General features: G+C 38.4%; 1 protein-coding gene across 1 annotated transcript; it reads left to right on the forward strand.

Annotated features, from left to right (window-relative positions):
- The first annotated feature begins 326 nt into the window (after positions 1 to 326).
- Positions 327 to 980, forward strand: LOC124575152. The gene is made up of 2 exons (XM_047131160.1): positions 327 to 774; positions 892 to 980. Exons 1-2 carry the CDS (start codon positions 327 to 329, stop codon positions 978 to 980), a joined length of 537 nt encoding a protein of 178 aa, XP_046987116.1.
- Positions 981 to 25118: the final 24138 nt, after the last annotated feature.

The raw sequence follows: 25118 nt of genomic DNA on the forward strand, positions 1-25118 counted from the left end.
GATGAACAATAATGATACAAATAAATGGTCAGATGGTTTATCCTTTGTTCAATTTGCCAAGAACACTACATACCACGAAGGATACGCCAAAGTCCTTATGAAGCCATGTTTGGCGTTAAAGCAAAAAGAGGCATAGCATTGTCTTTTTTGCCTGGTGAACAAATTGCAGATATTAAAACTGAAGAACAACTCGAAGAAATGGCCAATACTTCTGAAACTGAAGAACAGTTCAAGGAAACTGTTAATGTTTATAAAAAAAATTGAGCGGTGGTCATACCAAAAACCTTATTCCAAAGAAAAATATTGAAGAAGACCTACAACCTACAATGTCTTCACATCAAATTCTGTCTGAAAAACATGAGTTGATTTCTACAAAAAGAGTGACATCGAAAGAAAATCTCTTACTGCAAGCAACAAAGATGTTACAAACCTCACAAAAACAATTTCCTCCCACTCAAATTTGTGATAATGTACGAATACAAGTCCCTGATGTCGATCGTGGTCATACAGGTAGCCAAAGTGTGTTAGCGGTTGTTGTTGGAATAGAAGACTCTGACTTTTACAAACTGACAAATAAAAACAGTACCCTCAAGCAGCTTTACACATGTAATCAGTTCATAATTTGTAAAGAAAAGTTACTTTCCGTAGATGAGATTTCTTTTCAAGAAATGTCACTGAGAGAAGCAGCTGCAGCTAATTCGAGAAGTGGGGGACAAGGCTATACACGCTGTCATTGCAAAAGGAAGTGTTCCACAAATAAATGCAGTTGTAAAAGCAAGGGACTCTTGTGCAATTCAAAGTGTTATAATAGTTTAAGTTTTTGCAATAAATAAGATTTGAATCACCTAAGTAAGTAATTTTTTATAACTATTATTTTCTTTTCTCGTGTAGAATGTACTGTGTATTTTAAATTCTTGGTCATTCCTTTCAGAGAGAGGCGAAAAAGTTACATCACCCTTGTGACGTTTTTTAGTGACTAAATTACAGAGAAGAAAATATAAAACTCAGACATGTTCAACATTCACCATTAATGCATGGTGAATGTCAACATTTACCGGTGTAGGTCAGAAATAAGGGTATTTAGCAAATATTTCGGACATACTCTAAGCGATTATGTGAATGTTGACATTCACTGGTGAAAGTCAACATTCTCCAGATTTCAGTGTTTCACTGTAACATCTACATGTACACCCTGCCTAGTTTTCAAGACCTGTGATATGTTTCACCCCTGTGCACCCGTCTTCATGGTTTATTGCTTCTATGTACCTCAGCATGGGACTTTGTTTCAGATGCAAACCCAAGGCCTTGCCAGAGATGCCTGATTGTATACATCCCTTCATAAAACTAAGATGTAACAAACTTACTATGCAAGATGTAACAAAAATTCACCAAACATTTTACCAGAAAAGGAACCTAGAGTGGCAGAGCAACTACATAGCTTAACATGTCTCTACCATGTCCTCTTAAAGAAGATACAGTGAGGACGATAAAAGAAAATGAACCATCACCATCCTTTTTTTTACCAAAAAAGAAGGCAAGGAGATCAAAAATGTTGCTGAATGCAATGTGACTTTTTTGTCAGTTTTACAAATTAAGAAAGATTGGGTTACTGGGTTGTGCTACAAAATGTTAGACCAACAGTTTACACTGAGACAAGGAGAGGCAACAAAAGTTGTATGAAGTGAGAAAAGAGTGTGTGAAAAATAACATTAAGAAGTTCATCCCCTTAGGATGTCACTACTCATGAGGAAACAACACCCAAAGAGTCTATTTAAGTAGCGAACTGAACAGAACAAAGATGTGGAACATGTATTGTGAAGAGAATCCTGAAAATGTTGTCAAATATGATTACCAAAGGAGCATTTTTTGCCAAGATTTCAATATTGGCTTTGGTGCCCCACATGTACTATGGTTCCCAATAGTGGGCCACTCATTCACCCCACTTGACAAGGCTTTTGTTAACACTGAAATACAACTTCGCAAGTTGAGTGTCATTGAAAATCCAACAGTATACCATCAGCACATTGAGAAATTTGTGACTGTGGTATGTCTAGGACAAAACGAATGTCCTGTTCAAGACTGGAAGTAATACACAAAAGGCTCAATGAAAGTTACTGGTAACTGGTAATTACAGATTCAAAAAGTCAAAATAAATATGCTCACAAAAAGCGAAAACAATAAAATTTGTCTAGTTCGTGGAGAGATCTACAGTTCTGAAGCTGGAGAGGTGAAAAGCAACCTGAAGAGAGGAAAAAATTTCAGCAAAGAAAATGGTCCAATGTCAATCACAGCAGGTGTACAGCTTTTATAAGCCAAATACAGAGACATAAAACAGGTTTTGGAGCTCCACTTTGGTAAAGACCAGGCGACCAGTGATAAACTCAAATTCTGCACTGAGGTGTTCAGTGAGCAGGAAGGCACTCCTGGAGTCACTCCTGCTGCTGCCAACCCTCGTAACGAGGAAGAAGCTGGAAGCAATTTTGAGCTGATGGACAGTGTTAAGGTCGATGTCAGTTAAAAGCAATTTTCAGTCAGTTTCATGTTCTAGAATCTTTTGTTGCTGTCTTAATTAAAATACAACTTTCTGGCATTTTCTAAAATTGTATAGATGTTTTACTAAGATGCTTATTTCATTTTCTGCAAGATCTTGTGATGTCAAAAGCAAGATTTTTTTTAAAAAAAACCTAATGTTGAACATTCATTTTTGTTCACTCTTTGAAATTAAATAAATCAGCTTTTCCTGGTCACTTTCATATTTTTATATGCCAATTTTGTAGAATTTTCAAGCTTCTCTTTGAAATAAAACATATTCTGTTTATATTCATAATAATTAAATTCCATCTTTCTGTCATTCCTGATGTATCACTGAATAGCAGGTTTTGCAACTGAATTTTTGTTTTGTAAGTAGATTGACATGTTTGCAAAACCTGATAACTGTATAAATTAGGTGCAAATACCGCTAAGTCAGTACTTCACATGAGATTTTGATGTATAAAATGTAATCACTGATTTCAGCCATTAATAATGAGTAATTAATTATTTTTCACTTATTTTTAAAATAAGTGAAGTTCTGACTGTCAGATGATGTAATGCTTTACGAACTCACTGAGGCGAGTAACAGTCAGAGAAGTTCAGAATCCTCTAAGTACATCATCAACAGATTAGTTGAAATAAAAATAATGTTAGGTGCAAATGGAATGCTATCTTATACAGCAAGGTATTCTAAGAATTGTATGTCAATAGTAGTTTTCATGCGAATATGCAGATGTTTTTGTACTAACTGCACCTTTTGGGCTAGATGGATATTAATTTGGAGGAAACTGAATAAACATCAGGCCATTGCATCAAACCCTGCACATGATCAAGATGGTATAACTTAGTATATATTCCTTTTGGTCTGGAGTGTTAGTACTGCAAATCGAAATGATTGTTTAGTGGACACACTGCACTTTTTGGCAAATAATCCTGAATGTCCATGCAGTAAACATCATGTGTAGATGTTCCTTTTCATTCTGTTGATATACAGGTTAAAAGAGAGGGGCAAAAAATTGTAGTCCAGTTGGGTGAGGTGACGCAGAGGGAATTAAGTAAGGAAAAGCGTTGCTGATGAAAGTAGACATGTTTTGCTATGTGGGTTGGGAAATAAATGTGTTGGCAGAAGTAAGAAGGATGAAAAATGTAGAATGGTAAGAGCAACAATAGCCTTTCTGCAAAATATTAACATGCTAAATTTGAATATAAATTTGAGTGTTACAAAATCTTTTCTGAAAGTATTTTCCAGTCTTCCTGCTGTTATTTAATGCTGTAGGTTTTGTTAGTACACATAAACATAAGCCCTACCTACACTTTACCCATGATCCAAGTCACAGAAATTAATCAGTTTTCTACTGTTTTTAGCCATGTGGGCACACAACGTCTGCATTGTTTAGAGCACAGTGCCTCTTTGTAGTCTGGATGTCCAGACCCAATCATGTAGGATTCCATCTAGGAAAACACATTCTGCTTGCCACTGGCATAATGGAGACTATGCAACATCACAGGCATTGATCAGAAATGAGAATGTTTCCTGTAGCAATGCCTTGTTCGGATAGTTGTAAAGTGCTCAGTTTCTAAAACGGTACCTGTTTTTGAAATCAGTTCTGGTTTTGCTGCAAAAGCTACATCTTATCAATTTCTTCCATTGCTACCATAGTTGAGCTGTTAAGTGTCACAAGCAAGTGATGTATCTTAATCCTCTGTGTTATATGTCTCCTGGAAACCTTGCAGGAGTTGCCCTAGTTGACTGCTTTGTGAATATCATGTTACATCACCAACTAAATAAGAGAAAGTCTCTGAATAGATTCAAAACAACTGTCAGAGACACAAATTTGTATTTTATTCATAATCTTGGTATCAAACAAGACAAGAAAAGTTAAAGAACCAGCTTGTACATCTCCATTATCTGTGGTAGATTTGGAAGTGAAAAAAGGAAGGAAAGTTCACAACAACACATTTGCCTAATTATTCTGTTTTGTTTCTCCTCCAGTTACCATACATTCTGTTTCTCTCTGTGAATTCATAATTTGATTTGTTACTCTGTGGCATTGATGTAGTCTATTCTCTATAACATCTCCATATTGGTATTCCTGATAATCTAGTTGTGTATGACACAAGACCAAATGTAGATACAGTCCATATGAAGTTACCAGTGTGTAGTATCTTACTGTTTGTCAACATTGTAGTCAAGGTCCACTAGAACAGGATTCAGTAACTAAATGAACTACATGCTAAGAAAAGTTTTGCATTGTGCTAAATGAATGATTGGCCATTTTTTAATTTTTTTTATTTTTAATGAACAGCCTTCTTCTGTAATGAAATAAACATCATTCATTATTAGTTTCTTATTGTTATTATTATTTGATCACTTGTAAGAGTGAATCTCCATTTAATATGAATGCACATGACCACTGAATCATGAAGAATGGAATATTTAATGTTTTGACATACATATATGCACATTTACCTCCGTGTTTCTTTCGATGACAATAGGAAAAACACAATAACAAAAGATGACAATGGGAGACTGGTAATGCAGACAGAACTTTGCACCAATTTCTTTTGATTTAACACTGCAAGAACAGATAAATTTGTGTCACAGTACATTATCACATTACTCAACAATTGAATATGTAGTGTGGACTCTGCCACTGCTATAGACAGCTACGAATTTGTGACCACAATGATGGTTTACCGTTGGCTCAGCTGGTTGTAGTGTTACAGCCATAAATGGAAGACTATGTTTGATAGTTTTGGTCTGCTGCTGTTTGAATGAGTTACGCCATTGGATAAATTAGGGTTTCTTTTTGCATTTATTTACACAGCTACGTAATCAAATGTGGCTTCACTTGTAACATCCAGTTTTAAATATAATTCTTAAGACCACAGGTAACCTCGATCCAGTACATTGTGGAAGCAGGCATAGTGGTCTGCTTTACAAGTATCAAGCAATGATGCAAAAAAAGTGTCTTGAATCATTCAAAAGACCCATCAGTGGTGTGGGTTTGTATTCTTATCATCATTTAAGTACCAAACAAGATGGGAACATCACAAAAGTAATGAACAGGCTAATTAGTATGCATTGTACGCATAGCTCTCAAGGTGAAACGCATATGAAGGTGCAGGATTGTACATAGCCCACATTTTCAGTTTAGTTGCTTTGTTAATGGACATAATTTTCAGTTTCTTCTCTTTTGAATCCTCAGATGAATAGACTATTGTTTGGGATCAAATAATTAGTTAACTGAATTTATTCTTGTTTCCATCCCCACTAACAAACATACTTCTGCATTTCTCATGGTGGTTAAGAAATTCTGTTCATATGCAGCACAAGATTGTGTGTAGATACAATAGATTTTGAAGTGCAAAGTATTTAATATCTTACTGCTTCATGATGTTTATTGTGTGGAAATTGTAATCATGATGAATATGACTATATTTGCTATCTCTGCATTGAAATTATACAACACCAGTGTTAACAGCCCCCTTCCATGGCAGAAAGCTTCAAATATGAGGAATTCTAGATTCAAACTAATTGAATGCCTTAAATATAGATGGCAAAATGAGCAACGTTAGAATGTCTCAGGAGATAATAACACTGCATAAAAACCAAACGTGCTTTCACCTTTGCTCTGAGAGCCTGTGTTAGATGAGCAGGACAAGCATTTCACTGCAGGGCATAGCTGAGACTTGGTGACATGGATGCAAATATTTGGCAACCCTGTGGCAGTGCATTTACTTCTGCATGAAGTCCTGAACTGTTCTGCTAAATTTGCTTTGCATTCCCTATCCAGTTCGTGCTACATAATCCTCATGTAAGATGAGACACTGAGAAAGAAAATTTAATTTTTGGGCTCCAGGACTGTGACACTTCATATAAGTGAAAACTGTTCCTATTGCATTATGAGACTTAGTGACCAATACTACGATGAGAGAGACCAGCCTCCAGCACAGTCTCATTAGCTGAGTGGTTCGATACATAATGCAAGAGTAGTGTGGGTTTCCAGCTCTAATCACAATGCAGACCAGGGTGCTCTAAGTTCTTATTTTCCATTTTGTTTAATGGAGCTGCAAACTGTTAGAAGAAATCTTTTAACAAAATCTGAAGAAAACCTTAACACATTAAGTCTTATCCAAATCTCGAATCAGTAAAGTGGTCAATGGTCAAAGGTGTCTGCTTGTGAACATCATGCATCTTCACTATACAGACATCTCCAAAGAACTTCAACTTGACTCTTGATGACACCAATTTAAGTTTTGTCCATCACATAGAACGCATACTTATGATATGAATATAGTTACCCTATGCCAAATCTATATAATAGCAAATAGGAACCCCTGTTGATGTTTTCTAACATTGATGTTAGCAATTTCCTTCCACTCTGGGTAGCTTTAAAAGTCAGCAATTTTGTTGGTTTGAATCTAATTCAATATCTTAAATATCACTTTTTATCAGTGTAAGTTCTCCATGAATCCATATGCAGACCTCAAAATGTGCAGTGTGCTTGTATTACTATAGAGCATGCACTGTTAGGTATTCACACAGTTTATCAGATATATTTACTGTAAGAAATCAAATAATCACAGTAAAATTCATTACACCGCAGTTACTCACTGTGGCTTGATGAAAGCAAACAAATTCCTGATAAAAAAAATTGCATGAAGAATCACTTCTAAAAGGAAAACAAAGAGATATAAAGCATTAATAATGACATTAAACAAAATTGTGATATAGTCTGATTGGATCACTAGCTATAAAAGTAATTTTGGCCATAGTCATGCCCTGCATATTAGTGTAATACAATACTCATCATATAAAAGTAGGTCATCTGCTTCTGTTGCTATAGGGTGTGAAATGCAAACAAGATTTTTTTTGTGGAGCATCACTCATCAACAGTAAAGTATTTTATAATCTCCAAAGTAAAGAGTGGTGGTTGATGCTTTCAACACAGGGTTAGGGAGAGCAGCACTGCTGCAGCAACCACTGCCAGCTGCCAACAACTGGATCCTGGAGAGATCTGATGCATGCAGTGTTCAAAGGCAGTCTGCTTAGAAATATTTTACAATAATGTTATTGGACAGAACTGTTATTACAAGTGAGTCAGAAAAAGAAATACATTTTAGCAGTGCTACTGTTACATGCAGGACATAAACACTCAGGTGAACAGTGTTAAAAAAATTCAGGCAACAAGTAGTTTTAGCTGTGAGATATAGCATTCAGAAGACACACTGTTTACCGATAGACCACAGGCACAGACACAACATAACAACTTGAACAGACAACAAGAATTCCTCCAGGAACTACTGCATCTTACAGTATTGCCACATTGTGCAAATAACCTGACATAACATATCATCAGCTTGGTCAGTTTATTTGACCCTTGTTGTTATTGACTCTGTGGTAGCTGGCCACCGGCCTGATTTTATGTCAAACAGTGTGGATTAAATTTGTAAACAGAGGTAACATTAACCAAACTTTACAATTATGAGGAATAAAAGAAAAAATTAAAGAAGGTGATGCAAATTTCAAACTTCAGTGTCATAGAAGAGAGTAAAAAAGTGAATACTTTTGTAATTTATGCCACCATACATTAGTATGGTTTTCACTGAGCTATCTGAAATAAAAGACAGAAAATTAAATGAATATCTATGTCTGTACATATTATATATTAAAGTCTCTCTCCATGATTTCTGTCTGTACGTTTGGGCTAATCTCAGTGACTACTATAGGAATTTTGATATAGTTTAAACCAAAAGAGGGAGTGATTCATAAGTATGATTTTTGCATGTAACTACATACTGAAAACAAGTTGTCCAGTGATTGATACTACCCGTGTGAAGCTGGGGCGTGTTGCTAGTGTACCATGAAAACCAACACAGAATATGTATAGTCTAGCAAGAATTTAAACTGCTAAGACAGCCCCCTTGTACTAACAGCTACTTTTTTATAACAGTAAAACTGTATGATTAGAATACAAGAGACCACAGACTGTGTTAAAGTGGAAGCTTAGGATAAAATATAAATAAGTGCACTCAGAACAATAATGTTTAATTTGATATACACAAGACAAATTGAAGAATGAAGTAAGATGAAAATTAAATATTTAGCCCACCTTGGTGTAGTTGGAGATTGAGCACTGGCACAGTTTTACAAGAATGGATGAAGGAAGTGGTGGAACTACAAACGATACACACAAAAGAAAAGATTGGAAAAGCATGTAAAATGTAAATTATGAGGATGAGGTGGCAGTTTTGACTGACAATCCAATCTAATGATCATACTGAAAGTCATGAGAAGCCCACTGTTATGAATGTTAATTTTTATTCTTTGGACAAACTATGTACCTCATATTAATTTGCAGACTTTTGTGTCACTTTTAACATCTATCTATCTATTTCTTTACACATGCTTTTCCCACTGTTGTGGGTGTCTGAAACTTTCCTTGAGATGGAAGTCTGTTTTGACTATCTTTCTCTGGATGTCCTCCAGTGTCCTACAGCATTTATCTTGCAACTATTTGTTCACAGAATTGAAAGGATTGTGGATGGAGGGTGCTAAGTCAACACTACAGGGAGGCTGCGGAGGACTTTTCCACCAAAATGCTGTCATTTTCTCCATAGTGTGACCCAGCAGAATATGACTGCGCATTATTTGTGCTGCCAAATTATCTTAACCATTGGGCATTAGTTGTGTAATGCAGGACAGAGCTTTAAAGAATCCAGTTCTAGCAGACACTATTTGTGGTCTGTCCAAATTTTTAAAACATCAACTGGAGTGCAACCATATGGGTCCCAGAAAATACTACACATAATTTTCCTTGCAATTCACTCATAATTTGCTCTCTTTTTTATGATGAAACTAAATGATACCAGTCCACACTCAGATAGTATGTTTCAGGTTCATAACAATGGAACTAGCTTTCATCGTTTGTCACAACATTCACAAAAAAGTCATTTCATTCATCCCAGTATCTCTGAAGGCTTTGTGTGAGTTCTTCTTTAAACTCTGTGGTCTCAATTTGTTTAATATAAGCACTGAATCATTTTCTGCACTGCGCTATCACCTTTGAAAGTTTTGCTGTGATTTCATTTGCAGTGTCATTTCTGTCTCCTCTAATGAGCTTACCATCTCTTCCCTTGCTGTGTGCTATGGATTAGTTCATGTGTGACAACTATGAGGCTCATCTTGTGTACTCACATTCCCATACTTGAAGTGCTGCATCTCCATATGTACAGTCTCAGACATAAAACCTGGCTGCTAGCTGGCTGCTGCAGAGACAGTCAGAGTCATTCACAAGCTACCAGTAAAACTGGCCGCTCCTCAGAATTCTAAGTCCACCCATATGCATTGTAGTATGTGGAAACATCTGGAGGAAATATTATCCTCAAGTTGAGCTGTACAGTGTTGTATCTGGTAGTGGTAAAGATCACACAAAGCAGACGCAAAGAAGTGAATTTGAGTCCCCTCATTCCTTTATTTTTTTACTGCATTTTGGCTGTCTGCTAAAGGCATCAGTCTGGAAGAAACTCAAAAATAATTCCCTTCAGTCTATAACACACCAGTAACAGCCACACCATCTGCAAAAGACCTCATGGCTGTGTCAAGAATGGAACAGTTTATGCTCGAGAGTTTTCTCACCTTACAGCAGCCACCAGTCACCCAACACTTGGAACCTTGATGCCAATTGCCTTCCGATCAGGTGATTGTGGCACATCACGCTTTTGCACATTCCTGCTTTTGCATTGAAAATTGTTTCTTACTGTCTGATTTTCCACATGAAGTAACTTCAACAAACCAAGTGAGCACTATGCAGTACACACGATGTGTAGTTTACTATGAGTGTATTTATCAAGTATTATTTTCTTACTTCTAGTATTTGTCAAGCAGTTGTGTATTGGATTTACTATACTTCAATATTGTGAATGTTCCTTAAGGATTATAAATTAAAACTGAAACTGGGGAAGTGTCTAGTACTTGCATCATATTAGTCACTTCGGGTTGAATGGAGGATTGCAGGCAGTGGGGTGGGGGGCCAGTGTGAACAGATAATACTTTGTATCTAACACAAAAGGATGTTGTGCATTCTGATCTCCTCTGGGTGTTCCTGTTGCAGCTGGCACCTTTCAGTCACAGTATAATGAAAATTACCAAAAAAATGCATCAAATATTGCTACTACACCATAATGCACTCTGTTTGTTTCACAGACAAAACTATCCAGGAGTTTGTTAGGGAAGTTGTCTAACACAATTATTCACCTGATCTTGTGTTCTGAAATGCTTACCTTTATCATTCTTTATCAAACAAGTCTCAAGAAAATTCCTTTCCAGGAAAAATGCACTTCCAGCTTGACTTGGTGACATCTTTAATTTCAAATGAGTAGGTTTCCACAGGTGCTGAATTGGTAATCTACCTGACCATTGTCAAACTGCTTTAGGTAATGTGAGACGACATACTGTTAATGATTACTTTTCTCTCTTATGTTTACTATTGTGTCCAATAAACTAACAGAAAAATGCTATTAACATAAGAACTGTACGAATACATATGTAGTATAAATTACCACAATGACCTTACGATGACAGTCTATCTTAATAAAACATGAAAATAATCAATTTTTGACAATATAATGTAACTGGATAGAGAACACATACATAAAAGAAAGGTTTTACTTATGTAAGATTTTGGAGCCAGTGCCTCCTTCTTCCAGCAGAAGGGTTGAAGGGGAAGCAAGAGGGGTGAAGGGAAAGAAACTGGAGAGCTTTAGGAAAAGGCGTAAAGTCCAGAAAAGTCACCCACAATCTTGGGTCAGAGAGACTTACTGGATGGATGAAAAGGAAAAACTGATTGTTGGGGACTGCACAAGACAAGATTTGAAAACCTGAGTGCTTAAAGGTCAAAGACAGAGTAATATGCAAGCAGAGATTACTGTTAAAATACTGTGCATGTGTTAATAAGAGTGAAAAGTTAATTGCATCGTATGTTAGAGAGGTGGGAGGGGAATAGCGAAAAATAGACAGGTCAGAAACTGGAAGATGTAGAAAATTGAAAGGGAGTAAATAAAAATGGAGTGAAGAAAGGAGTAGTTTCTGTGAAGAAATGCTGAGATGGAATAAATTAACATAAATTAAGGCCAGGGGGTGGTGAGGAGCAAGGACACGCTGTAGAGCTAGTTCCCACCTGTGGAGTTCTGAGAAAATGGTATCTGGGGGAATAATCCTGATGGTGCATTATGTGAAACAGGCACAAGCCCATGGCTTCCTAAGATCATGTCCTGAAATGAGATCCATTCTGTCTGAGATTTTGGCCAACAAGTAGAATAGCTATTTGTCACCTTCCCAATTTCCCAATCCTCACAATATCTTTATCAGACCCTATGCTCCTTCTGCATAAATCTCCCTACCCTATGTCTCCTACCCCTGCGACTGTCCTCGCTGCAAGACTTGCCCTATGCACCCTCCCACCAATGCCTATAGCACTCCTGTAGCTGGCACAACATATACTATCAAAGGGAGAGCCACCTGTGAAACAACGTGTCATATAGCAGCTGTTATGTAAGCACTGTTAGCCTTTTACATTGGTATGGCTACCACCAAGTTGTCAGTTAGGGTGAATGGTATTAACCCATGCAGTGTTTTAGCAGTAGTCTCCATCTTTCATATTACCCTGTCTTCCCTCTTTAAGCTCTCAGGTATTCAAATCTTATCTGGTGTAGTCCCCAACAATCAGTCTTTCCTTTGCAGCCCCATCTGTAAGCCTCCCCTAACATGGGGTTCTGGGTGACTTTTCTGAGCTTTATTTCTTTTCCTAAAGCAATCCAGTTCCTTTCACAACAACCCTCTTCCTTCCCCTTCGGCTCTTCTGCCAGAAAAAGGAGCCACTGGCTCAGAAAGCTTGCATAAGTAAAACCTCTTTTTATATGTGTATTCTCCTGCTGCCGCTTGGTGAGTTGAATTTTTATCTATCCAACTACATTAGCATGAATTAGTAAGATATTGGGGATTTTGGACTTTGAAATGGTCTATGCTTATGTGCTGTCCTGTGTCATATTGAGGTAGTATGGAAATTCGGTGGCTGAAGTAGGTTGTTAAGAAATTATTGAGTGCCACAATTTCACAAATGAAAATATGTCAATGTGTTTCATTCCCATTTCTGTAACTAGGTTTAGGGGCTTGCATATAGTTACTAATAATACTCAGATGCAAAGACTGCAGACTAAATTTCATAAAACAATAACTGTAAAAATTATTATTATTATTATTTTTCTGTATTGAGAACACTGAAAACTGACAGGTTCATTCACCAGAGATGACATATTTTTGGAACATCTTCCATGGTTATACAGTTAACATTGTGAGTAGGCAGCATGTCTTTTGGTCACTGTAAGCTTGGAAAATGTTTTGCTTAAGAATGCTGCCATTGCCACTATACCCCAAACTAGAGCAACACAAATGAAAAGACAAGAATGCATTGAAAAATGTAAATTTTCAGGGAGAGACTTTGTATACTATGAATAAATCAAGAATGACTGGAAAAGTGGGCTCAAAAAGTCTTGGAGAAAATGAATTCAACAAATGTCTGCAGTGCATGTTCGATTCCAGCTTCTGCTAACTTGAAAGGCGAAGCAGTTGTCATCAGAATGCAGAACAAGGAACACAACATGCTTGCAGTTATGTCTAGAATAAGCAAAACAGTCATTCAGTCTATAAGTATTGAAAGAATAGCAAGCTCAATCTGGTTGTAATGATTATAATGTAATGGCTGCTGATTCTTTATCAGTAAATGCAAAGGACATTTGTGATGAAGAGCTTTTAAACTTGCAGTATGCTTAAGGTAGAGAAAACTCAAACTTGAGTATGGTGCAAATTTTCTATGCAGCACTTCACAGTCAGTGCAGACTGTTGTTAATTTAGTCCATGACAGTTTCATATGAATGAAGCCTCTAGTCTACCACAATATTCATATGAGAATTATTGAGTTGTAATAATGGCAAAGATGTGCAGACAGTTCTAATATTTGTAGAGACTATCCAGATGCTGCTGGTTCATGACACCAAACTACCGCTACATTAATTTATAGGGCAGACTTAATATCTTCTCATGAAGGAATTGCTCAACAGTGGATGAATAGGAGCAATATCCATGTACTCCACATGACACAAAGCCATTATATTACAATTAAACACAGAAAAATGCCCTAAGCTTGTACCTTTCCACCAACAATTTAATTTCTTTTGCAATAGTCTGCACCTCACTGTGGAGGTGATAAGCAAGTGTTACTGTCTACCACACCACTGTTCACACCCATTCCCCCCACCCATTGTGGATGTCTCACAAATTATAACACTGGATGCAGATTTATACCTACTTTACTGGCTTCTTATTGTCATATTTTCTGACTGGATATTCTGCTGTTGCTCTGAAGAAGAGTGCTCAAGAAAAAATACGAATATTCTGTGTGGTGAACATCCAATGTTTACAGTCTTCTAACCCTACAATTCAAAATGTGATGAAAATAAGCAAGATAAACCAATTTATGAACTAGTAACTAACAATACAGTAATAATCAACAAGTTCAGAAAACTTCATTGGTCATTTGAAAATTAAGAAAACCTTTTTATCTGCACTGCACTGCAGTACAAAATGAAGAGTTTCTTAGCTATTTCATTACTTAATTTTGTTGTGGTCTTTTTAGATTACAGTGGAGGATGAGGGAAAATATCTTACTTGAAAAATACTTTTCCAGCGAGATTTGAATATATAGCTACAGCTGCAGTAGGTCACAGCATAATGTGAACGGTCTCTAATTGCTGCAGTGGTAGTTAGCTAAGGCAGAAAAGGCATTTTATTTATTTTTACTTTATTGCAAGTTCTGTTGATCCTCATAGCAATGGAGTTGCAAGGATATGGAATGAGTCAGTATTTTTATAAAGTTAACAATACAGTAGCACACCATATGGTTAATTCATGATGAAATCATAGTAACAACATGGAACACTAGAAGAAATAAAAACATATTACATACATCAGAATTAACTCTTATGTGTACACATTAAAATTAACAATATCAAAGTATTTGAGCAACAATATAACACTACAGCAACAAATAGTTTACATTTATGCTTACATTGAATGGCTAACTCAGTTGTATAATAAAAACTTGCTCCTACGCACTAAAAATTCACTAATTGAATAGAATGACTTTTGTATTAAGTATTCTTTCAGTTTGCTCTTGAACTTTGGTGTTTCAGGAGCAAGGCTTTTGATGACACTGGGTAGAACATTGTAAATTTTGATGCCTGTATAATTTACTCCTCTCTGTACAAGGGTATAATCTGACTGGTTACTATGAAAGTACTCTCTTTCTCACAGAGTAAAATATGACAGAAAATATAATTTACTTATAAAATAACCTTATTGTAGTCAAAAATTCAATTTTCTAACTCATTGTCACTTTCTACACAAGAATCATTCAGAATATACGAGGTGCTGAGAACCATAAGGGCATAAAGCACACTGTTATCAACTTTGAGAGTGTAACTTGTATGCACGCTCCTAACATCTATGGATCTTGTGGTGAACCAGCTTTGTCTGTACCAGTGGCTCCCAGATGGTGGTACACATGAACATTTTAGGTGGAACACCTGCTGATATAAGAAAAATTATACTGATACTTTATTTTCAGGTAAAATAACAGTGATAAAACAGATTAATAAAGGAAGCATGTGTATAATGTTAATGAAAATGGGTTTAGTGTAGAATGTTTATTTCAGACTGTATGCAACACAGAGGAAGGTCAGATTTTTACCCTTCCCTTCATTAGGTCATCACTGCCTTGGCTGGGAATGATTCATTTTGTTTTGATGTCGATGATATTTTAATCAGGTCTTGTGTGTTATTAATGAAAAGTTTTCAAACTGCTTAGCAACTGTACCACCTTTTGTGGTGCACCAGTGTGTGGTGCTGCAGTAGTCATTTCACAGTGAACAGTTATTATTGTTACAGTCAGTTTGTTGGGCATTACATTAAATGACATGGAGATAAGAAGAAAGCTTGCATCTGGAACCGGAGTGTGCATGTTATAATGAGCTGACTCTTGACTACTACACTCCTGGAAATGGAAAAAAGAACACATTGACACCGGTGTGTCAGACCCACCATACTTGCTCCGGACACTGCGAGAGGGCTGTACAGGCAATGATCACACGCACGGCACAGCGGACACACCAGGAACCGCGGTGTTGGCCGTCGAATGGCGCTAGCTGCGCAGCATTTGTGCACCGCCGCCGTCAATGTCAGCCAGTTTGCCTTGGCATACGGAGCTCCATCGCAGTCTTTAACACTGGTAGCATGCCGCGACAGCATGGACGTGAACCATATGTGCAGTTGATGGACTTTGAGCGAGGGCGTATAGTGGGCATGCGGGAGGCCGGGTGGACGTACCGCCGAATTGCTCAACACGTGGGGCGTGAGGTCTCCACAGTACATCGATGTTGTCGCCAGTGGTCGGCGGAAGGTGCAAGTGCCCGTCGACCTGGGACCGGACCGCAGCGACGTACGGATGCACACCAAGACCGTAGGATCCTACGCAGTGCCGTAGGGGACCACACCGCCACTTCCCAGCAAATTAGGGACACTGTTGCTCCTGGGGTATCGGCGAGGACCATTCGCAACCGTCTCCATGAAGCTGGGCTACGGTCCCGCACACCGTTAGGCTGTCTTCCGCTCACGCCCCAACATCGTGCAGCCCGCCTCCAGTGGTGTCGCGACAGGCGTGAATGGAGGGACGAATGGAGACGTGTCGTCTTCAGCGATGAGAGTCGCTTCTGCCTTGGTGCCAATGATGGTCGTATGCGTGTTTGGCGCCGTGCAGGTGAGCGCCACAATCAGGACTGCATACGACCGAGGCACACAGGGCCAACACCCGGCATCATGGTGCGGGGAGCGATCTCCTACACTGGCCGTACACCACTGGTGATCGTCGAGGGGACACTGAATAGTGCACGGTACATCCAAACCGTCATCGAACCCATCGTTCTACCATTCCTAGACCGGCAAGGGAACTTGCTGTTCCAACAGGACAATGCACGTCCGCATGTATCCCGTGCCACCCAACGTGCTCTAGAAGGTGTAAGTCAACTACCCTGGCCAGCAAGATCTCTGGATCTGTCCCCCATTGGGCATGTTTGGGACTGGATGGAGCGTCGTCTCACGCGGTCTGCACATCCAGCACGAACGCTGGTCCAACTGAGGCGCCAGGTGGAAATGGCATGGCAAGCCGTTCCACAGGACTACATCCAGCATCTCTATGATCGTCTCCATGGGAGAATAGCAGCCTGCATTGCTGCGAAAGGTGGATATACACTGTACTAGTGCCGACATTGTGCATGCTCTGTTGCCTGTGTCTATGTGCCTGTGGGTCTGTCAGTGTGATCATGTGATGTATCTGACCCCAGGAATGTGTCAATAAAGTTTCCCCTTCCTGGGACAATGAATTCACGGTGTTCTTATTTCAATTTCCAGGAGTGTATTATTGTGATGTGAGAAGTAATTTCATTGAGTGAATTATACATGATTATGTTTTAATTTAACCATGAAGCAATTATTAATCCAGGAAGTTCCTTCTATCTCCAAGGATGCAGTTAGAAAACTTAAACCAACACCTAACCTCAAGTATGATGGAATCTACTTTCGGTCTAGCTTTACAGTAAAGCTTGGCACAGAAACAGTGCTAACCCATTTTCCAACTGCATTTTATGCTTAGAAAACCTTCCAAATCAAAGCATAGAGCCTTCATTATTAAATCAACATCGAAGTTCTAAGTTCTGAATTAGTTGGTATACCTTCTGACATTTTTCAAAGGAAGTATGCATTTTGCAAAAAAGAATCCAGATGCATGGCAAATATTATCATCACTAATACTAACTTGATAAAAGCCTCTTGCATGGTAGTTTTAGAATTGGAAAGGAAGGAAAATCTCCCACAGTTGGTGAGTCTCTTACTGACCACTGCTAGAGACTGAATCCAAGCAGTTTCGAGGGTAAAAGTGGCAAAAATTACAAAAGCTTCCATTATCTAACAATACAGTAAAAGGTGAATTGAAGACATGTCCCTCAATATTGAAGAAATGTTATTATTACAGCTGAAAGAGTGCACTTATTTCACTCTTCAGACAGATGAGAGTACAGATGTCACAAATAGGGTGCAGTTACTCATTCTTGTACTTTGTGACTATCTTGAAGAGATATGGAAAGGGTTTTTGCAATATCTTTGTGTCAAATACTACAGCAGAAAACATTTTCAATACAGTTAACTTTTATTTGTTAGAAGGAAGCATTCCTTGGCAAAAAGGTATTGCTATTTTACATACAGAGCCTAGGCAATATATGGTCACTTAACAGAGCTGGCAGCAAAAGAGAAGAAATCTGCACTTTATTGTTCTAATGGTATCCCCAAAACTCTTCATATTGTTTTGACAGAAGCTGATATCTTTGACAGACTTCACATTTTGAATATGGGCTGACAAGGATGAGGTAAAACATCTTTTTTACATGACAAAATATTGGCTTTCAAAAGAAATTTGAATCTCTTCAGTCCACAAGTGCTGAACAATAACTTTTTCACATACCCTACTCTTATATAATTTTTGGAAGACAATGAACTAGTTTCCGTATGTTATTTAGTTTGATACATTATTACATATTCAGAAGTCCATCAAAAAGGTCTGAGAAGACTTTCCTGAAGATTATGCTTGAAAGAGTTTTTACTTTTATCCCTAATTTTTTTAATTTTCTTTATTGGTCTGACCATTTTATTCATCTCATTTATTTAGTGAAATTTTAACAAAATGTGGCTGGACAAGGAAAGTACTGGAAGAAGTAATCATGAAAGAAACTTTCATCAACATGACTAGTGACAATTCAGTGGAAGATGCTACCATAAAATAAACTCCACTTTCATTTTGGATGGGAACACAAATGGTATACGCTTCCTTTTTAAACAGGCAATCTGATTTTTTGGTGACATTTGTTACTTACATATGTGAAAATGGGTTTCCTGAGTTGTTGTACTAGGTTGGTACATAAGTTCATAGTGTTTTTCCACAAGTTTAATAAACACAACAGATACACCTAACAGAGAATTTAGTCATCAATAATACATTCTCCTTTACTATTTACAACAGTCTGTCAATGTTGGATGACTTTTCAATTCAACAACTGTAGAAATGATGTGGTTTTGAGGCGAAGACTTGTCAAGCCATGTTCAGAGTGCATTTGCATCTGGGAAAGAAGTTCCTTGAAGGTTGCTTGAGAGAACAGAAAAGGTGAAAATCTGAGGGTGCAAAATCTGGTGAATAAGATGAATGTGGAATAGCTTCCCAACCCAACTCCTGTATAGTGTTTTGTCACTCTAGCAGAATGTGTGCGGATGTTCTTGTGGAGAAGCATCACTTCACGCAATCCTTGTGTGGTCGCTGTTCTTGGACTGCTTCTGCAAGACATCTCAGTTGTTGACAATAAATGTCAGCAATGTTGATTACATCTCAGGGAAGCAATTCATAGCGCACCACAACGTTGCTGTTGAATCAGTTGGATAACATTATCTTTTGTGGATACATGCAGGTCTTTGTACAGAGAGTTGCTGCTTTGTATGGGCTCAGCCATTATTTCCTTTTCCTTATATTAGCATAAAGACACCATTTTTGTCACTAGTAATGATACAGGATAGGAATGGTGTGTGTTTTTCATGATCCAGTTGATAAGCAAATAGAGATGAATATATAGTCACCCACTGGTTTCTGTGATTTTGGTTTAGAGTGTGCTGTAACTGTACACCTGATTTTTTAACTTTCCCCACTGCATTAAGGTGTTACACTATGGTGGACTGATCACAGCTCCACATTTTCCAGTTGTTGAGTGCACTGACATGAATCATTGTGGATAAATGCATTTAAACAATCTTCAACAGATCCTGAAGGTCTTCCTGAATACAGAGAGTCAGTAATATCAATACAATCCTCCTTAAAATGAGAAAACAATTCTCTTGCCTTGTACTGTCCAATAGTATTATCCTCACATGTGGTGCAAACATTTCTGGCTACCTCCACTGATATCACTCCTCTACTGAACTCCAGCAGAAGAATATGTTGGAAATGTTCCAATTTCTCTTCTTGGAACTCCATTTTCTAGTATCCACAGCTCTACTCATTATCTCTTAATGACAAAATGACAATATGTAAATGCAAATAGCAACAGTGACCTACAAATAAAAAATGACAATCAATAAATAAACACATAGTAAATGGAATACCAACGTGCAAAACAAAAATACTACGAACTTGTGCACCAACCTAATATATTAAAAATGATTATAGAGACATAGTGTTGAAGAAGTCTTGAGATTTAAGTAGAACTGAATTGAGTGAAACTTTTGAAGCTCTGGATGAAGACAAACAGCAACATGCTTCCAACTGAAACATGTAGCTGTTCTTTCATCAGAATCTAAATCTGAAAACTGATTAATTACTGATTTTGAAGTCTCATTTACCAATCAAAGCTTGGTTTGATTCTGAATTTTTTTGCTTGTTAGACTCTAATTTGCTATGCTCCACCTTTAGTTTATTGTTCTCTTGCACAATTGGTTTATATCATTTGTAATGAAAAAGTATAATAAATATTTTAAATATCATTCCTCTCTTTCTCATTAAATATTTGTATCAGAACCAGCTTAATTTAATTTCATACTATTTGCTACAATTAAGTATCACATGTGAACATGAACAAACTCTCTAAATAATGTTTCCATGAAACTTTATTACTTGTGTGTGTCACATTTCTACTACACATATTAATTGAGTGGCACGATGCAAAAACCATGCGCGTGTTATCAACAACAAGCAAGATTGTGAAATTTCATTCCCTCATACCATTCCTCTGGCCTAGTGCATTTTCTGCCCTTCTGTGTCCCACATTTCCCCCCCCCCCCTCCCCCAAGCCTCCTCCTCTACCTCAGGTTTTGTTAAACAGTCAACAAGCTGTAGTGGTACACAAACATTTCTACAAATGTCAAAAGGTACGCAATAACAAAAAGTCTGGAAATCCCTGGTCCGTACTGTTGACACACAATGTATATATGAACATTCATGAAAATTTATTTCATTGATTTCTCTCATATTCATTTCCATATTGGCCCAAAGCATGAAGCATATATTGTTACTCTGTTCAGTTGTTGTGTATGGATGCCAACATAATTTAGTGTCTGCCTCATGTATGCAGTAGTAGTACCTTAATTGGAGGTTTTATCTGAAACTTAAACTACAGAATGTACTTAATGTAACTGAAGATAACAAGGATGATGAAGTGTTGAAATAGATCATTGATGTGTGTGTGTGGGGGGGGGGGGCATTTATTATCTGTTCTTTAAGTTCTAACTAAATTTTCCATTAATTACAAGCCTTAGACAGCCAAAAAGCATTATTGTCACTGACCTATATATGGATATATTGTGAATTAATATTAATAAAATTGTACAGGATGGCGGGTATGGGCAGGCGGTGGGCGTTATGGAATAATAGAGTAATTTTTAGAGAAAGGCCATTTATTGGCTAAAGCATGTTGAAAGGGGCTACATAGGCCTAGGGAGGTGAGGGTGAGCCAGAGCTTACAATTTGGCGAACATTGTTCGCGAAGCTACCGAAAGTTGTTGTCTGCCAAAACTAAGTCCACAGTGCCGCAGCACCGGGAGAAGCGGGAGATGTTCAATGCTACAGGGCGCGCATCCGACTCGCGGGTGAGCAAGAATACAAGAGAGCGGGCCCGGCGACGGGCGGCCGGGTATGTTCGACGCACCACGCGGCTTCCTCCACCCTGATTGGTCAGGACCGAGCAAACCGTGCGGGCGGCATGGAACTTTCCAGAGCGTTGCCTGCTAAGCGACGCCTGGGACGGCGTTACCTCGTCAGCACACGAGAGAGGCGCGTGAACAAGGTGCCCTTTCTCGGTGCTGAATTCCTGTTACTAGATCGTAGGACGAAAGAATTTACAGGCAGCTAACGCTGCCGGCCGTGGCTTGGCCGCAATGGAAAAATTAAGTTACTGGTTGGAGGCTCATATAATAAAGTAAAATCTCCTATTGTCTGGCTCATCCTTTACATTCCTCCCCCTTCCGTGGGAGCGGAGAACGTACGTGAATTCGCTCAATGTAATTATTATTTGAATGTAAACAAATTTAGCTTGCAAAACAAAGTAAACATTACTTGATTAAGAATGGCCCTCACGGAAGACGGCAGGGGTCTTAATTTACGGGAGGATGTAGAGACTCTGAAGACCTCCTAGGGGTCGCAAAGGAACTTACACATGTCAACAATATTGTGTGTATACAATAATCATCATAAAACATCAAAACATCATAAAACATCAAAACATCATAAAACATCAAAACAAAATTAGAACAAAACCTAGCAGTGTGAATTAGATAAACATGTCAAGTGTTCTTGTTGTTAAGTTGAGGTAAAAATGTCTTTTTTTTTTTTTTTTTGCTTTTGTTAGAATAAGTTGAAAATTTAAACACATCACCACTGATGAGTCACGGCGGGGGCGCCTGGGGCGAGGCGGTGTGGTGTGTTGTCCTCAGCGGGCAGCGCGCAGGCTGTCGGCGGGAAGGGGGCGTGGCCGTGGCCAGGTCCGTGCACTGGAACTCAGCGCAGGGGGAGTATGAGGGGAGATTCACACGTTTCAAAACACAGTTGAAAAGGGAGTTATTACTAAGGAAACACTTCACTACACTACGCTAGTTTTTCCACATTAACTGATATCTCAGTTTCACTCTTAAAACTAAGGGAGGGCACATGCCTGATAGGTTCTTGTTTTCTCTTTATTGTTGAGTTTAGTTTGTGGCTGTTTGCCATTCATTTAAGTGCCAACAGGCGAACGTAAGAAATTTGTCCTTTTTCATGTTTTAGCAAATCATCAATTGACGTTAGAATGTGATTATTTGATTTTTTAGGTAAAACTTGAACGTTAGCTGACAAGGGAATCATGAATGAGCTTTCAGGTATAAAAGCATAATTAAATGGGTGTGAATACTAAGTAAGCCGTAGTGGCATGAAAGGTTATTAGTGGTGTTCCAACAGGAACCGTTTGCTAAAGATCTGCGCGGAGGCTACGTCAGAGTGGCAGCTGACTGCAAGGCCGAATCTCGCGCTAAGTCAGAAAGGCGCGCGGCAGATAATTTCCAAGGCCAGCGCGGCGTCGAGGCTGCACGCGGCAGCTGAGGGGTCTACGACTGTCAAATGCAACAAAATAGAAGTGGGACTACGCGTGACACAAAGCTAGATGAGCTGTTACAGTGGGTCCTGTTTAAAATTACATTATGCATTAGTAAGTTGGTTCGTAACCAAGTTCCTATGAAATCCATTTTAGCCCAAACATAATTGTTATAAAAACATGAAAATATAAAAGCGAAGTACATAAATATCATATTAAATTTACTGCATATTCCATATCGGTAAACAAAGAAAGTTAAGTGCGTCTTTGGGCTGACCCTCTACGTGTAATAACATTTACCTTGTGAGAGGAAGTTTCTCATACATCAATACATTTGCAAAACACCATAAAGTGAGAGTGACAAAGAAAAGTGACACCAGTTTGGTGCAGGTGGGACATAGATTGTGTCTTAGGATGTCAACGCTGTTGCTAGCGAAAGGAGAGAAACAAAACTCGAAGGGAATCTAGAGATTTCCATAGTGGAGACAGAAAGCGTAAGAAATTGGATTACAATATAATTTGAGCGTAATTTCTGAAGGACTTTCCTTTATGAAGGTATAGTGCGCGGCGCATCGTGGACACGACGTTATCGCCTACTTAACTGTGTATATGACAATTCTGCGACTCCAAGATAGCTGCTACTTACTTCTTCCTAAAACACGACTTCTCTCACTTAAAACAAAACTTTACTGCGCGACAAAATTCGCCGTCTTCATCCACTCAACATCTCGAAACTAAACTCACCGTCTCTATAACTCCATGGTGCTGGGCTCATTGGGCCCAGCTGGTTGCTTAAAACTCCGTCTATCATTGGTTATCTCGCAGTGTCCTGGGACACGTCATACGGTTAAATGCTACTACTTCAATAGTCGGTATTCCTTCGGAAAATACAACGGCAAAGCAGTGTCAAAGAAGGCTCAAGGTTTTGAACAGAGATTTCCGCTTACTGGCGGTTTAGCTGCGGGCTAGACGCGGTTCGCGTCTGATGTTGCCTGGTCAGCTGTCGTCAGAGAGCACAGAACACTGTTCTCCCGAATTCTTCTTCGACATGAAAGATTAAAGAATGGACTATGCCGCGAAACCGAAAAGTGAAGAAACGACACAGACAGCTAAGGGTCCGCGCGAGTGCCAGCCGCGTCACGTCAGGTACGTGCCCTTGCGGGTGGTGCATGACCCTTCAAGGGTTGTTCTGTTGATAGTGGAAAGATGAAAGTGGGTAGAACGGACTATGTCGCGAAACGGAAAAGTGAAGAAACGACACAGACAGCTAAGGGTCCGCGCGGGAGCCAACCGCGTCACGTCAGGTACGTGCCCTTGCGGGTGTGGTTCTCTTGTTCATCCAACAGACCAGGTATATAGCCAAAACTTGCTCGTTCTGGGGGTATGATTCACTCTGTTTACGTTATCTATCACGGGGGTAGGCATGTGGTATGTCCCTCCTGATAAACATTCAAATAAAAATGATAATAAAGCATGGTTACATCCTAAACTACTCTTCCAAAACAATTTATCACCTAAGACATCATTATTATTAAACAAATAATTGGCAGTACTCGGGAACTTACTCTAGCATGCTTGAAATCCTACAAAATTATTATCCTCATCAGTATAGTAACACAGCGACACATGGAAACACTAGGCTGATACAAATACTAAATTACTGGTGCTGGCAAAACTTTAGCAAAATTCTCTAAATAGTTAGTAATAAAACAGTCAAAATGAACAACAATAAGATAATACATGGACTTAAGTAATTGGACACAAGTAATTAGATATAAGTAATTGGACGTAATCAATTAGACACAAGCAATTTGACATAAGTAATTGGCAACTCGTCATAGTGATATAAGCGGTGGCAAAACCGTAACAAAAGCAAAAGTTTAAAATATTATTTCCTTCAAACAAAACTTCCTTACTCTCCAGTTACATTTCGTAGCAAAATGAATGTAAGCATCCCTTGGTATTCCTTTATGCTCTCGTTTGTGTCTTCATACCAACTAATAGTGTTTGGTACTTTTACCTAGAAGAAAACTGTCGTTAAGTCATGGCAATGTTATGTGTAATGCTGTGGAATAGTGTAATGTCACGTTAATACTTCCTGTAACAAGATTCTGATGAAAAATGATTTTATGTCTCCTTCAATGAACAGACCAATAATTATTAAACGTGTGATAAACCGTTTCCTGTGTTGATTTGTATTTGCAAATATTGACGATCATCAGTCACCCAACCATCGTTCCGGTGTGTATTGGTTGTTCCTTTTGTTCATTCTCTCACTTACCTGCTTCCATATAATCAATATTGGCGGCTCGACGAAGCTA

Source organism: Schistocerca americana, chromosome 1 (assembly GCF_021461395.2).
Source record: "Schistocerca americana isolate TAMUIC-IGC-003095 chromosome 1, iqSchAmer2.1, whole genome shotgun sequence".
NCBI lineage: Eukaryota > Metazoa > Arthropoda > Insecta > Orthoptera > Acrididae > Schistocerca > Schistocerca americana.

What these genes read in the sequence shown, in the direction of transcription:
- LOC124575152 (XM_047131160.1), top strand. Translation starts at nt 327, where the DNA reads ATGTCTTCACATCAAATTCTGTCTGAAAAACATGAGTTGATTTCTACA. An exon ending in AAATAAATGCAGTTGTAAAA is followed by an intron (nt 775 to 891) that starts GCAAGGGACTCT and finishes TTTCTCGTGTAG; the next exon opens with AATGTACTGTGTATTTTAAA.